This window comes from Hibiscus syriacus, unplaced genomic scaffold (genome assembly GCF_006381635.1).
Source record: "Hibiscus syriacus cultivar Baekdansim isolate YM2019G1 unplaced genomic scaffold, ASM638163v2 tig00109972_pilon, whole genome shotgun sequence".
Taxonomy (NCBI): Eukaryota; Viridiplantae; Streptophyta; class Magnoliopsida; order Malvales; family Malvaceae; genus Hibiscus; species Hibiscus syriacus.
Window position 1 is genome coordinate 2,560,900 of NW_024062543.1, and position 16,256 is coordinate 2,577,155.

The 16,256-nt window shown below is 39.2% G+C and overlaps 1 protein-coding gene and 2 pseudogenes across 1 annotated transcript; 2 read left to right on the forward strand and 1 right to left on the reverse strand.

Moving 5' to 3' along the window:
• Positions 1 to 1,051: 1,051 nt before the first annotated feature.
• Positions 1,052 to 2,595, reverse strand: LOC120211532 (annotated as a pseudogene).
• A 1,914-nt stretch (positions 2,596 to 4,509) lies between these two features.
• On the forward strand, positions 4,510 to 5,334 carry LOC120211348. The gene is made up of 2 exons (XM_039209900.1): positions 4,510 to 4,990; positions 5,067 to 5,334. Exons 1-2 carry the CDS (start codon positions 4,510 to 4,512, stop codon positions 5,162 to 5,164), a joined length of 579 nt encoding a protein of 192 aa, XP_039065831.1. The 3' UTR covers positions 5,165 to 5,334.
• A 1,361-nt stretch (positions 5,335 to 6,695) lies between these two features.
• LOC120211349 lies at positions 6,696 to 8,793 on the forward strand (annotated as a pseudogene).
• Positions 8,794 to 16,256: the final 7,463 nt, after the last annotated feature.

Genomic DNA, 16,256 nt, shown 5'->3' on the forward strand with positions numbered 1-16,256 from the left:
TAAGTAGTATTTCCAACTAAAAAAAAAATTATTTTTATAAATTTTGCATCAATTATCATATACTCAAAGAGATTCAGACTTTAAATATAAGATAAATAAATATATTATTTGTATTCATTTATTAATTATTGCTACTACATCAATTAATTAGTTAATTCAAATTAAATTCTGTAAAAATTTATTAGAACGATTTATCTAACTCGTTTTTTTATTCACAACGTGTTTCTCCTCATCCTCCCTTGCTAGATTGTTGTTTGACATGTGCTCCAAGCATTTAAAGAATATAGAGTAAATTACGAGTTTAGTATCTAAATTATTAGTTTTAGTTTGTTTTAATACATAAACTTACAACTTTTTCAAAATCATACCTAAAGTTTAATTTTTGTTTCATTTCATACCTAAAGTTAAATTTTTGTTTCATTTTAGTACCTCACCGTGAAAAACTTTAAATTTTGTTTCATTTTAATATCCCGTTCAAAGTTTAATGTCAAGTTTTGAAAAAATTGAAAGTTTAGATATGAAAACGGATCAAAATTGATAGTTTAGTCACTAAACATGTTAGGTTTTTAACGATGGGTACTAAAACGAAATAAGAACTAAATGTTAAGTATGAATTTGAAAAAAACTAAAAGTTTTGGTACGAAAATGAATCAAATCTGATAGTTTAGGCACTAAATGCGTTAGGTTTTTAACGGCATGTACTAAAATGAAATAAAAACTAAACATCAAGTATGATTTTAAAAAAATTGAAAGTTTCGGTATTAAAGCTGACCAAAATTGATAGTTTAGGTACTAAATGCATAATTTATCCTAGAATCTAACTTAAAAGCAGATTTACTTAGCTATTGGTATCACGTAGAAAAACATCAAGACAAGTAACACATAGCATCTTGCACATCACCTTAAAAGAAAGCATGCAAGAGAGAGAGAGAACAGGGGATGCTTTACAAACTCCATTTCAAGAAATCCTTTCATTTTCATACATGGTCTGTTTAGGGGTAAGAAAATGCTGGCGGCATGTCACACGGCGGGGGCTAGAATTTTATTTTTCGCTTTTCCGAGTAATTTGCTTCACGGTTTAGGACCAGTAAACTTGGACACCAGCAGTTTTCATGCCCTGGCATACAGGACACACACTGATTAGCACATCACACTCTTTACATAAGCAAAGGTGTCTGCATGGCATCGACAAGATGGACACCTCCTTTGCTTTGCATGCTCTGCAGATCATGCCATGGTGATTCCCGGAAACGCATTTCGTTCCACTAGCAACGAGAACGCTGAGGAAGTTGTTGGGATCGATTTAAGAGGCAGCATCATTGATTTCACTGTCTCCAAAACCTTCCTTCCCAGCTGTTCAGCACATGTGCTGTGAGGTTACTTGCTCAAGGTTGGTCTTCAAGAAATTAAACGACCCGTTATGTTTTGCTCTACAGTGCCAATTTTGGGCTTCCATGGCCAACTGCTTTATTCTCTCAACCAGTTCCCTGTTCTTGCTATTCACGGTCTCTGGTTCCACGTCTTTCCTTAAGCTTCTTGCAGACGCCTTTCTCGACAGCGGCAAGAAAAGAGGCTGTGTGCCTTTGCTTCAGGTCTCTCATTCCCTTTGTCATGTGCTCTTGCTGATAACAGAAAAATTCGGGAGTTCCGAAAAAAGGGCATCAGATACCATCACATTTAAACCGATACTCGACTAGATAGCCTACTACTAACTTTTATAGTAAGAACAATGCAAAGACTAAATGAGGAAATAAGTAACCACAATGAACTGACTAAACATCCTCCTAGACATCTCAATGTCAGCATTACAAACAGCCACGAGCATGTGAGCTTTATTATGAGATAGCATCGTCATTACCAAGACGGAATTTAGGAGCCTAAAACCGAGGGATAACTCCAACAGAGAATTCATCGGGATTATGCAGTAAACAAAGAAAGTAAGAAGTGTCTACGGGCCATGTAGAAGGTAAATGCAGCAACATAAATATGAGTTATTAAGCACTACCATGATAAGTATCATTTTACTATACTTGGTTGGCAATACCGTAATCGTACCTGCAGTTTGATATATTGATCAATTTCTTCTTTTTGACGATCAAGTTCAGTTGCAACATTGTCACCGAGTGACGGGATCATTGATGTTCCTTGTGTCATGCTTCCACTAGCGGAAGTCACAGATGAATTCCGCTCATCATCATCATATGATAGTCGTAAGCCGGTTGATACAGCATGAGGATTCGGAATGATAGTGGAACGGTCAGCTTCCTCTTTACAAATGCTATAATTCAAGGAAATTTGTAGCTTTTGCTGCCTTAGAATCTCTTCTGTTTCCCGGCTTCTTTTATTGGGTGGAACCATGTGACTGAGACGCTCATTTCCAAAATAATTCACCGCATCAATGGTACACCCAGCAGGCACTGAAAGTTCAACAAAAGATGGATCAATTGCCATTAAAAACTTAAGAAAAAAAAAGATGAATGTGTGGTTTTTCCTAACAAAATAAGACAATGAAAGAAATTAAAACAGAAACCGATTGCTATAAATGGAAAAAAAAACTTACGGCTTCCAGATAACTGCAGCTGATTCGATGCATTCTTCTGATACCGGAGAAGACGAAAAGAAGATTTAGATCAATTTCACATCTCGATGAATTCCCCAACAGAAAAAGAAACAAAAGAAACCCCTTTTTTATAAATGGTAACATAATAAAGGGAAAAATCTAAAGAAAACATCATCAAAGGCATGGAGAACACAATAGTCTAAAAGAGCTTACCTGCGATACGAAAGCGTTCTCCTCGAATCAAATCCAAACAACAGTAACAGCCCATATCCTGCAATTGCAAACCAATCTTAAACCACCCAGAAATGAAAATACAGTCTATAGGCTCTGAAAGTATTTGACCTCTAAAAGCAAACAAAGAATCGAAGAAAAAAAAAAGGAGCGAAAGGGGAGAAGAAATAAATAACAGTAAGGGTAAACTATCTATTTGACCACTCACCTATTATTTAGTTTCTATTTTGATCACCTAATATTTTCTTCAAAATTATACTTAACGTTATTAGTTGGCAAAACTCACGAGATAATGTGTTGGGAAATTTTATTTCACGAAATAATACTTTCGCCAGATTAATTGCTCAGATAGGACGAATGCTACAGTCCCCATGTAGGTCACCAAGTCTCCGGACGACGTAGGTGAGATAGCATAGGTCGTCATGCCGTCCACGAGTTGTGTTGAGGTCAAGGTCGCCATGCATGCCCAGCATGACCATAGGTTGCCACGTGAGCCGAAGTAGGTCACCTTGCAATTCCAGGTCGCCATGCACGCCCGTGCTAGCTCTAATAATTATTATAAATAATAGCCATTAAAATTGCATGCATGGTACATGTACACATATAATATCAACAAATGCAAATACTGCAATTGCATTGTATCACGTCTCTAAAATTAATAGTAATTTTGAAGCAAATGAATAGCTCACACGAAAAAAGCACTAAATTAACATTAATTAAGGATCGATTAGCAGATAATCCACCATGGTCAAAGCATGGAGAAGAACACGTATGCAACTCCTTTTGGAAAACCCATGCGACCTAATTAACATTAATTAAGGATCGATTAGCAGACAATCCACCATGGTCAAAGCATGGAGAAGAACACATATGCAACTCCTTTTGGAAAACCCATGCGACCTGGAATTGCAAGGCGACCAACTTCGGCTCACATGACGACGTATGGCCATGATGGGCGTGCATGGCGACCTTGAACTCAACATAACTCGTGGACGGCACGGCGACCTACACTATCTCACCTACGTCGCCCGAAGCACTTGGCGACCTACATGTCTGACGAGAGCATTTTCTCGTGAAATAAAATTTCCCAGCACATTATCTCGTGAGTTTAGCCTTATTAGTTTTGTTTTATCATCCGCTATTAAACATTGACAATAATATTAATGTGTCATCATCAGATAATACAACGTAAGTATTCAATTCAATTCTTAATTTTTTATTTAATCTTAAACCGATCCTAATTTATTTCTAAAATATATAATTTAGTCTAATATTAATATTTATAATATTCTATATTTATTATTTATTATAAAATATATAGTAGTCAAGACTTTAAAATTTCCTTTTGTTTAATTTCAATCTTTAAAAACTTTTACCTAATTTTAAATCTACTTCTATTTATTTTTATACGGTTCAAACAATTTCCTTAAAGGATTATTATTATCTTTCGGGATCTTAGGTTCAAACATGGCGTCTACAAAGATGTATGAACGTTCATTGGCAAACGATTGAAAGTCTTTCAAACGAATAATATCCCGCATTTATTTTAAACTAATAATACCAAATTCAAAAAGCCCTTATATTTGTGCCACAAGATCGAACCCCATAAACGTGTCCCATGTTTCCTACACAAAACCAACACCCTCGTCCCGTATGGTCACCATTCATTCATTAAGGGGACCATCCACGACAACAACAAATGCATGCAGCGATCGGTCATGGTTCGGCTGATGGGAATGCTTTCAATATTCTTATCTCCTCAAGATGAGGTGAATCTCTCGATTGGATATCTTGTCTCTTTTGGCCCTTCACTCAGATTATCTCTGGATAACAGTCGCTCTCATTTGGTCCTTCAAATAATTTTCTTCTCCCTTAGTAGCTTTGTCTGCAGTTCTATTTTTCCTTTCGTTTTTGTCCAATTCTGTTCGGGGAAAATATGGTTACTGTTACAACTACCGCCATCTTGTTCCTTGTCTTCATTGCCACCACATAGCTACATCCGAATGGTATGTAATACCCTAGTACTAACACTCGCACTGCAATTATTCTTTCCAAGAATCTCGGCGTTTGTAGTTTATAACCAGAAGATTTGCGGTTCAGAAATGCTAGAGAGGTGCTTGCTTCTTCACATGAACCAACAACAATCCGTCAAGGCATTGGCACAGTATGCGAGCATTCAGCCGTGCGTTACAATCACAGGTGATGCGTCGACGAGCCGACGGTGATCGTCGGGTTTGAGGTTCCGGCGTTTAATGTCATTGATGTGTTTTTGCAGTGTGGAGAGAGCTCGAGAAGGAGAACAAGGACTTCTTTGAAGCATATGTCCATGCTGTCTCTCCCTACAGCTACAGGTCTTTCGTGGGTAAGTGTTAAAGCATGTGCCCTACAATCCCAACCTAAACTATCATGTAGAGTACATGTATCCATGAAAGGATCTACATAATTTATGAAGTTGTTATTACTTGATGAATTACGTTGATATTTGTCCCTTCTCCGGTGATGTAAAATTAAAACTAAACGAGTATTGGAATTCGAATGTAAAACTTGAGTTACTTGTTCTCTTGCTACGGGATGAGCAGCATCAGTTACCTACAAATCCAAGTTTAAAAATGAAAGAAAGAAAATCACGTTTGTTCCCAGTGGGATTCACACGGACAACATCTTCTTCATCTTCTTTATTGGAAGAGCTCAGCGACGATGGGCTGCGCTTGGCTGAGGTGATCTTCCTAGGGGCAGCCGGCAGCTATTTCTTCTGAAAGTACTCCTTTTGGCTGCTTAAGAGAAGCATAATAAAATAATTACACATACTAAGCATATATATATATATATGTATCGTTCACATTTTAATTCTACATTTTTTAAGATAATTGATAAATTAAAATAGATAATTAAGAATAATAATAAAAAATTAAAAAATTTAAAATTTAAAATCTTATATCACATAAGTGAAAACTTATATATAATTATTTTTGAAAACATCAAGAATAATAAAAATTCATAGAAAGATAACATAAAAATAAATAAATAAATAAATAAATAAATAAACATTTAAAATTTTATGATTTGTATTTTATCATTTCAAATTATCAAAAAATATATTATCAAAAATAATATACTGAGAAAACAATTTATTTTTTAATAATTATCATGTTAAATTATCAAAAATAATAAATGTCGTGGAATCTTATATGTACACAATTTATTAGTAAATAAAATATTTCAATTTAATATTAAACTATTAAATATTAAATTTAATATTTAAATTAACACATAAATATTAAAAAAACATTCTTATTAGTATGAAGATAACATAAAAAATTAATTCACATATAATTTAAAAATTATAGCTCTAACCGATAATTTAACAAAAATTTAATTTAATCAGTTATCATCAACTCAAAATTAATTAAATGTATATTTTATTTAATTATTTATTAACTTTAATTTACATTTAAAATTTAAGATAAATTCAAAACAAGTAAAAAATATTGTAATTTTAGATGTATTTGAGTTGGAATAGAAGAGAGATCATTTCAAATTAAAATTAGGACCAAAAAAACCTATTTTGTACCGTTACGAGCGGCACAGTTATCTTCTTTGCCTCTTTGGTTATACCCACGTAAGGGCTAAACTCACGATATAATGCCCTCAAAATAAATAATTCACGAATAACGTATCCCAACATTATTTGCTGAATAGGGCGAAATCAACAGTGTGGCCGTAGGTCGCCATGCCTTCCGGGCGACCTACGACGTGGCTTGCTCTGCATGGGACATGCACAACCCAACCTAGGTCGCCATGCACTCCCAGTGACCTCCTAGGTCGCCATGCACGCCCGGGACCAAGGAGGTCGCCATGCACTCGGGCGACCAAGGAACGGTTCATGCATGGGACACTCGGGGCCATGGAGTCCCGGCAAGGTCGCGAGCATGGATGGGCGTGCTCCTTTGGCGAGATGGGCGTGCATGGGCATGGAGGTCGTTGGCTGGTAGGTCGCAGGGCATGCATGGCGACCTACCAGGTCGCTGGGCGTGCATGGCGACCTGGTAGGTCGCCGGGCGTGCATGGCGACTACCCGGTACTGTAGAGGACACCACTTGAGCAATTAATCTGACGATCCCACTATTTCGTGAAAAAAAAAATTTCAACGCACTATCAACGAGATTTTGCCTTCTGCTCTTCTTCAGCCATTTCAATCCTAGGTTGGAACTCTATTAATGTAATACACTTACGTGGGGGCAAAATCTCGTTGATAGTGCGTTGAAATTTTTTTTTTCACGAAATAGTGGGATCGTCAGATTAATTGCTCAAGTGGTGTCCTCTACAGTACCGGGGGTAGGTCGCCATGCACGCCCGGCGACCTACCAGGTCGCCATGCACGCCAGCAGCGACCTGGTAGGTCGCCATGCATGCCCTGCGACTACCAGCCAACGACCCTCCATGCCCATGCACGCCATCTCGCCAAAGGAGCACGCCATCCATGCTCGCGACCTTGCCGGGACTCCATGGTACCGGGGGTAGTCGCCATGCACGCCCGGCGACCTACCAGGTCGCCATGCACGCCCAGCGACCTGGTAGGTCGCCATGCATGCCCTGCGACCTACCAGCCAACGACCTCCATGCCCATGCACGCCCATCTCGCCAAAGGAGCACGCCCATCCATGCTCGCGACCTTGCCGGGACTCCATGGCCCCGAGTGTCCCATGCATGAACCGTTCCTTGGTCGCCCCGAGTGCATGGCGACCTCCTTGGTCGTCAGGCGTGCATGGCGACCTAGGAGGTCGCTGGGAGTGCATGGCGACCTATGGTTGGGTTGTGCATGTCCCATGCAGAGCAAGCCACGTCGTAGGTCGCCCGGAAGGCATGGCGACCTACGACCACACTGTTGATTTCGCCCTATTTCAGCAAATAATGTTGGGATAACGTTATTTCGTGAATTATTTATTTTGAGGGCATTATATCGTGAGTTTAGCCAGAGCAGAAAGGAGTGGAGGTGGCCATTCATGGAGTTGTCTTGGAAACCATTTTCTCTCGCGTTCCTCTCCACCTTCTTCTCCCATCCTGCTTCGTCTCCAAGGCCTGGAACGCTGCCGTGTTCTCCTCCATCCGCCGCCTCAGCAACCCAAACCATGGCTCTTGGTCCACACCCAAAGCATCTACCACCCACACGCCACCGCCGCCTTCGCTTACTACCCCCGCTCCGACATCTGGCTCCGGATCAACCGAAAGCATCCACCTGAACACGTTTCGTGCTCAACACTGTGTTCTTCCAACTCTACGCTCCTCTACTTCCTCAACTCTTCCGTGTTCTCCTACTCCGTCGACCCTCTCCATCTGTCGTGGCACCACGTCGATCCACCCTCAGTCTACCGCGTCGATCCCATAGCCGCCGTGGTCGGTGAACTCATAGTAATCGCCGGTGGAGTCTGGGGGTTCGAGGACGACCCTTTGGTGGTCGAAATCTACGACATCAAGACTCGTACTTGGGAAAGGACCGAGTCGTTGCCCGCCATGCTTAAAGACTCAGCAGCTTCAACGTGGCTCTCCGTCGTGCTAGTACAAATACAATTTTCATGAAGAGAATATATCCGGCACGACTTATTGCTTCAATCCCGAGTTGAAGACCTGGTTTGGAACCTACGATCTCCGTCCTGATCGGAACATTTACTTCTCGGCGATAGCGTTTCATGGGAACAGCTTGATATGTTGGCGCTGCTCGGTGATTCCGGGAAACACTCGGTGTAAAAGTCTGGAAACTAAACGGCAAGTCCTTCGAGTTCAGCAAAGAAATCGGGTGATGCCGGAGGAGTTGACGGAGAAGCTGAAAGGAGAGGGAACAAGCTTCAGTTCAATAAGAGTAAGTTCAATGGCTGGTTTTTTCTATATATATAATCCTGGTGAACCAGGGGAATTGGTGGGTTGGAAGTTGGAGACAAAGGCGGTGCCGGTGGGGAAGTTTGAAGAATCCGGTGGTGAAGAGGGGAAAAATGTTAAAAATTTAAAATTTTATTTAAATATTTATCTATTTTAAATTGAAATTTAATTGGTAATTTACCATTAAAATTATTAGATATGGCGTTTCCTTTACTTCATGGTCGGGTAACGAAGGCATCCTATCAATATTTAATTCAAATGGTTCAATCTCGTTTAAGTGGTTGAAAGATGCGGATACTCTCTTTGGCGGGCTGAATTACCCTTCAATTTCTTGACGAAAGGAGATTCACTGTGGGTTAAATTCTTGAGAGCGAAATATAGATGTACGGAGGCCGTGCCGGAGGAGCTAAATAATTCAAGAAGTTCTCATCTTTGGAAGGGCCCAGCTTGTGTGTGGAATGATGTTCGAAAGAATACAGCGGTGTATTGGCAATGGTCAGAAGGTCGACTTTTGGTTCGATGCTTGGCTTGATGATTATGGACCGTTAATTAACCATGTGACATCCGCTGGTGCAATTGGTTTACACAGTAACGGTGGCAGCCATGGTAGATGCGCAAGGGAATTGGAGATGGGACTGTTTTGAATCTTTTCTTCCGGTAAGAGTCCTTCTATCCATTGCGGCCAAGAAAGGGCCTTTAGCTCACTTTGCTTCAGATATGGTGGGATGGAACTTGAGAGAGGATCGGAAATTCACCATTAAATCAGCTTATGAGAGTTTGGATGAGGATCGAAACATGGAAGCTGGTGAATTATGGATGGTTATTCACAAGTATAGGGGGCTCCAAAAAATTAAGCTCTTTCTTTGGTTAGTCTACTGGGGACGTGTAATGACGAATGCTGAACGCATGCGTCGACATCTAACGACGGATAGCAGCTGCCCGGTTTGCTTTGCGCCGGTTGAGGACATCAACCACCCGCTTCGACAGTGTCCTTCAGCTTTAACAGTTTGGGAAGCAGTGATCAAAACGGATCGACTTCAGGAATTTATTGGGATGGATTTACAATCATGGCTGAAAACAAACCTTGGGGATGCAACGAGTTTTGCTGGACAACATGAGAACTGGGGCATTCTATTCGAAGCGCTCATTTGGAATATTTGGTTGAGTTGAAAAACCATTGTTTTCGACGGATGGCCGGAAGTTTATACAACTTTACGTAAAGATGATAGCAGCACTTGCTCTTTCTTTACCAAAAAAAAATTTATTATTATAACAATGTAAGTTATTATATTTATCAAAAATAAAATAAAATTGATGACTAAATAAAATAATTAATATAAAAGTAAATAATTGATTAAAAATAATTTATCTTTATTTTAGAAAAAAATGTGGAAGTAAGGAGATGGAAAAGAATATAGACAAGGAAATAGGACCCATATTTGGATAAATGGACCCATTATTATTTTTATCATTATTATTAAATTTATTAATTTTAAAAAAAAAATCTATCATAAAGTTGTAATGTCTGCTTTATTAAATTCTAAGCCCGAACTTGTTGCGTAGGAAGATAGGAATAGTCTCCCGAGAGAGAGACTAACTTTGATTTGCCCCAATGATCTTTTGTCATATGAATACTATTATTCCATCATACTCTCCAAAACAATGTACTCGATAAAGCTTGAATGGTTTTGTGAATACCCTTCCAAGCATAAGAACTCTTATCGCCCTTAGGGGCACTTAGTATGTCTCAATTTGGATAGTACTGTGCTTTTCAGACTAATGCCAACAAACAGTCAGGATGATGAATTAATCTTTATATTTGTTTACCGAGCATATCCAAATTAAAAGAGCGAAGATCCCTTAACCCAGCCACACTTGACTCTTCGGGTATAAATTGTTGACCACGCCACTAACGACCATCCAGCTATGAGATCTTACATGTCCACCAAAATCGTCGCATTATGCCAGAGATTTCATTAAACAAGTGTCCTGGAATCAGATAATAAGGCATCGCGTACTGGGGGAGGACTTGAACCACGAACTTTAGAAATACCTCCCTACCGCCAGAGGATAGCAACCGTTTTTTCCATTCAGTAACGCGTTCATGAACCTTATCTCGTAGATACGAGTTCCCCCCCCCCCAATATATAATGGAAGTCCTAAGTAATGGCCTATGTGTTGAAATGTCAAAGCTTGGGAGGCAGAAAATTGGTTCAAGTTAGGCACCTAATATTGCAATATCAAAATTAGATGCAACAATGTCAAAATTAGGTGCAATAATGTTTGAAAATTAAATGGGTAAATTACAAACTTTAATCACTAAAACTTTAGGGTATTTATAAGATTAGTCCTTAAATTTCAACTATAAATACCCTAGCTCATTTAGCTTCAAAACTATCCCAAAGCATTCTAGCTTTCTTCCAATACTAGAGAGATTTTAGAGAGTTTCTTAAGAGTTGTTTTCTCTTTTTTATCTAGAAAGAACTAGAAAGAATTATCATTGTTTTCTCCTTGGTAGATCGAGAGAGGTTGTAATTCCTATTTTCTCATAGTAAAATTCTTCTACTGTTGCCCGTGGTTTTTACCCTAAATTTTTAGGGGTTTTCCACATAAATTTTGTGTCTCTTTTATCTTCATTTTTTATTTTCTCAAATTATCAGTTGCGATTTTGCTCTATCTGATAGCCGTCTTCCGCAAAAATTGGTATCAGAGCTAGATTAGAGTGTGTAATATCTGCTTATTGTCTTTGTGGTTGCCACCAAAAGGTGGATCCTCCAACTAAGAAGTAAGAAGGTATTACCCATTCTTTGAAGGTTCCAGAGAACTATTCACGATAGTGAATAGGGAGCTATCTGTAAAAGAAGCTATGGCAACGAAATTTGATATTGAAAAATTCAATGGGAGAAATTTCTCATTGTGGAAATTGAAGATGAAAGCTATCCCGAGGAAAGACGGGTATCTAGCATCTATCAGTGAAAGACCGGTAGATTTCACAGATGACAACAAATGGATCGAAATGGACGGGAATGCTATGGCAAACTTTCATCTAGCATTAGCAGATGAAGTATTGTCAAGCATCGGGAGAAAAAAACAGCTAAGGATATGGGATCATCTCACCAAATGTACGAGGCCCATCGCTGCACAATAAAATTTTCCTTAAGAGAAAATTGTACACTCTCCGTATGCCAGAATCTACTTCAGTGACGGAGCAATTAAATACACTGAACACTTTATTTTCTCAGCTTACATCTTTAAGCTGTAAAATAGGAGAACAAGAACGTACTGAACTTCTACTTCAAAGTCTACCGGATTCATATGATCAACTCATCATCAACTTGACAAACAGTAATGTCACCAGTCTAGTCTTCGATGACGTTGCAGCTGCTGTTCTACAAGAAGAAAATCGGCGCAAGAACAAGGAAGACGACAAGTAATCTGCAACAAGCAGAAGCGTTGATAACGATGACAACGATGAGAGGGAGATCAACAGAACGTGGCCAAAGCAACAGTCACAAACATGGTAGATCGAAGTCGAGAAGCAAGAAGAATTTAAAGTGTTACAACTGTGGAAAGAAGGGTCACTTGAAGAATGATTGTGGAGTCTAAATAAAAACTCCAATCCACAAGGCAATACTGCAAACACTTCAGATGATGGGGAATGCTCTATGCTGTGAAGCGTCAACCACCGTGGAAGGAAAAAACGATTTGCAGATATATGGCTCATTGATTCGGGAGCAACATATCACATGACCTCAAGAAGAGAATGGTTCTATCATTATGAACCTGTCTCAGGAGGATCTGTGTATAGTTGCAATGATCGTGCCTTAAAGATCATTGGCGTGGGAACCATCAAATTGAAGATGTACGATGGAACAATCAAAGTTGTTCGAGATGTGCGGCACGTGAAAGGCCTGAAGAAAAATTTATTATCCTACGGATTGTTGGATAATAATGCAAGCAAGATTGAAACACGGAAAGGAATCAGAAGGTGTTCCGTGGATTGGCAATGCTATGGCATCAGAAACTTGGACACATGTCAGAACAAGGAATGAAAGTTCTTGTAGAGCAAAAACTACTTCCAGGCTTAACAAAGGTATCACTTACTTTGTGTGAGCATTGCATAACAAGTAAGCAGCACCGGTTGAAATTCAACGTCAAATTCTAGAGGCAAAATGTTCTAGAATTAGTTCATTCTGACGTATGACAAGCACCAGTTACTAGGTGGAGCAAAATACTTTGTCTCATTTATTAAGACTACTCTAGGAGATGTTGGGTGTATCCTATTAAGAAGAAGTCAGATGTGTTTTCAACTTTCAAAATCTTCAAAGCGCGGGTGGAACTTGATTCTGGAAATAAGATCAAGTGTTTCAAAACAGATAATGGAGGAGAATACACAAGCGAAGAATTTGATGACTTTTGCAGGAAAGAATGCATCAAAAGACAGTTCACAGTGGCAAACACTCCTCAACAAAATGGAGTGGCAGAGCGGATGAACAGAACCTTGTTAGAAAGAACAAGAGCAATGTTGAGGGACGCAGACCTAGAAAAATCATTCTGGGCAGAAGCAGTCAATACCGCCTGTTATTTGGTGAATCGAGCTCCATCAACTGCAATAGAGCTGAAAACACCAATGGAGATGTGGACTGGTAAACCAGCTGATTATTCAAACATCCATATATTTGGAAATATTGTGTACGTGATGTACAACTCCCAAGAAATCTCAAAGCTGGATCCAAAATCCAGGAAATGCAAATTCTTGGGGTATGCTGATGGAGTCAAGGGGTATCGCTTGTGGGATCCCACTGCCTGCAAAGTGATTATCAGCAAGGATGTTATCTTTGTAGAGGATAAACTACAAAGAAAAGAAGACGATGATAGCACTGAAAAGTCAGAGACTACACAGATAAATGTGGAAAAGGAGTTTGAACAATGAGATTCTTCTAAAGCAGAACCAGCACATGATGAACAAGAACCAGAGAGTTCTGAAGCACCAACAACTCGTCAATCAGATCGTGTGAGAAGACGTCCCAATTGGCACTCAGATTATGTTATAGAAGGTAATATTGCATACTGCCTTTTAACAGAGGACGGTGAGCCATCAACATACCAGGAGGCAATAAAAGGCTCATATGCTTCACTGTGGATGATGGCAATGCAAGAAGAAATCGAAGCCCTTCATAAAAATAATACATGGGACCTTGTGCCACTACCACAAGGAAGGAAGCCGATTGGTAACAAATGGGTCTTCAAAATCAAGCGAAATGGTGACGATCAAGTTGAGAGGTATCGTGCAAGACTGGTGGTCAAAGGATATGCTCAAAAAGAAGGTATTGATTTCAATGAAATATTTTCTCCTGTGGTTCGACTAACAACAGTTCGAGTAGTTTTGACAATGTGTGCTACATTGGACTTACATATAGAGCAGCTAGATGTTAAAACAACTTTTCTTCATGGAAATCTTGAAGAATATGCTCCAGCCTGAAGGTTTTGAAGAAAAAGAAAAGAAGAACTTGGTTTGCAGGTTGAACAAATCTCTGTACGGTCTAAAGCAGGCGCCGAGGTGTTGGTATAAGAGATTTGATTCTTTCATTATGTGCATTGGATACAACAGACTTAATGCAGACCCTTGTGCTTATTTCAAGAGGTCTGGTGATAACGATTTTGTTATTTTGATGTTGTATGTGGATGACATGTTGGTTGCAGGACCCAACAAAGATCATATTGAAGAATTGAAGGCACAACTGGCTAGGGAATTTGAAATGAAGGACTTGGGATCAGCAAACAAGATTCTAGGGATGCAAATTCACCGAGACAGAAGTAATAGGAAGATTTGGCTTTCACAAAAGAATTACTTGAAGAAGATCTTGTCGCGATTCAACATGCAAGATTGTAAGCCAATATCTACCCCTCTTCCTATTAACTTCAAATTATCCTCCAGTATGAATCATAGCAGTAGAAGAGAGGATGGAGATGTCTCGAGTACCGTATGCATCAGCAGTGGGAAGTTTAATGTTCGCTATGATATGCACAAGACCAGACATTGCACAAGCAGTGGGAGTGGTTAGTCGGTACATGGCGAATCCAGGCACAGAGCATTGGAATACAGTAAAGAGGATCCTAAGATACATCAAAGGGACCTCAAATGTTGCATTATGTTACGGTGGATCAAACTTACTAATCAATGGGTATGTAGATTCTGACTATGCAGGGGATTTGGATAAAAGCAAATCTACTACAGGGTATGTGTTCAAAGTTGCTGGTGGAGCTGTAAGTTGGGTTTCAAAATTACAGTCAGTTGTGGCTACGTCAACAACAGAAGCAGAATATGTAGCAGCTACACAAGCCAGTAAAGAAGCAATTTGGTTGAAGATGCTATTGGAGGAGCTTGGGCACAATCAAGAGTATGTGTCTCTATTTTGTGACAGTCAAAGCGTCTTGCATCTAGCAAGGAATCCAGCATTTTATTCAAGGACAAAAGACATACGAGTTCAGTATCATTTCATTCGTGAAAAGGTGGAAGAAGGGACAGTAGATATGCAGAAGATCCATACCAAAGACAACATAGCAGATTTCATGACGAAGGCGATCAACGCTGATAAATTTACCTGGTGTCGATCCTCTTGTGGCCTGTTAGAGACGTAAGCAACATGATGGTACAAGGTAGAAAGAATGGTATGAAGATATGATTGTTCCAATCAAATCTTCAAGTGGGAGATTGTTGAAATGTCAAAGCTTGGGCGGCAGAAAATTGGTTCAAGTTAGGCACCTAATATTGCAATGTCAAAATTAGGTGCAACAATGTCAAAATTAGGTGCAATAATATTTGAAAATTAAATGGGTAAATTACAAACTTTAGTCACTAAACTTTAGGGTATTTATAAGATTAGTCCTTAAATTTCAACTATAAATACCCTAGCTCATTTAGCTTCAAAACTATCCCAAAGCATTCTAGCTTTCTTCCAATACTAGAGAGATTTTAGAGAGTTTCTTAAGAGTTGTTTTCTCCTTTTTATCTAGAGAGAATTATCATTGTTTTCTCTTTGGTAGATCGAGAGAGGTTGTAATTCCTATTTTCTCATAGTGAAATTCTTCTACCGTTGCCCGTGGTTATTACCCTAAATTTTTAGGGGTTTTCCACGTAAATTTTGTGTCTCTTTTATCTTCATTTTTTATTTTCTCAAATTATCAGTTGCGATTTTGTTCTATCCGATAGTCGTCTTCCACAACACTATGTAGTCGACAGCCTATATACCTAAGATATTAACCATTTGTGTACGATATTCTGGTAAGGTTCGTGGGCTAAAGTACAATACTGATTTAGTTAAGTTCATACGTTGACCATAAGCATGTGTGTAAACGTTTAATGTTTCCTTGATCTGAGTAGCCTCATACATGGAGTTCTTTAGAAAGATCAGACTATCATCCGCAAAAAAAATAGATGAGAGACACTTGGACCTTGTTGAGAAGCTCGAATCCCTTTAATTAGACCTGTCTTTTGTGCTTCATGGAGCAAAGCCGTTAACAAACAAGAATAAAAGGCGATAACAGATCCCTTGTCTCAATCCCCTTGCGGGGGTGAACTCACGAGTGA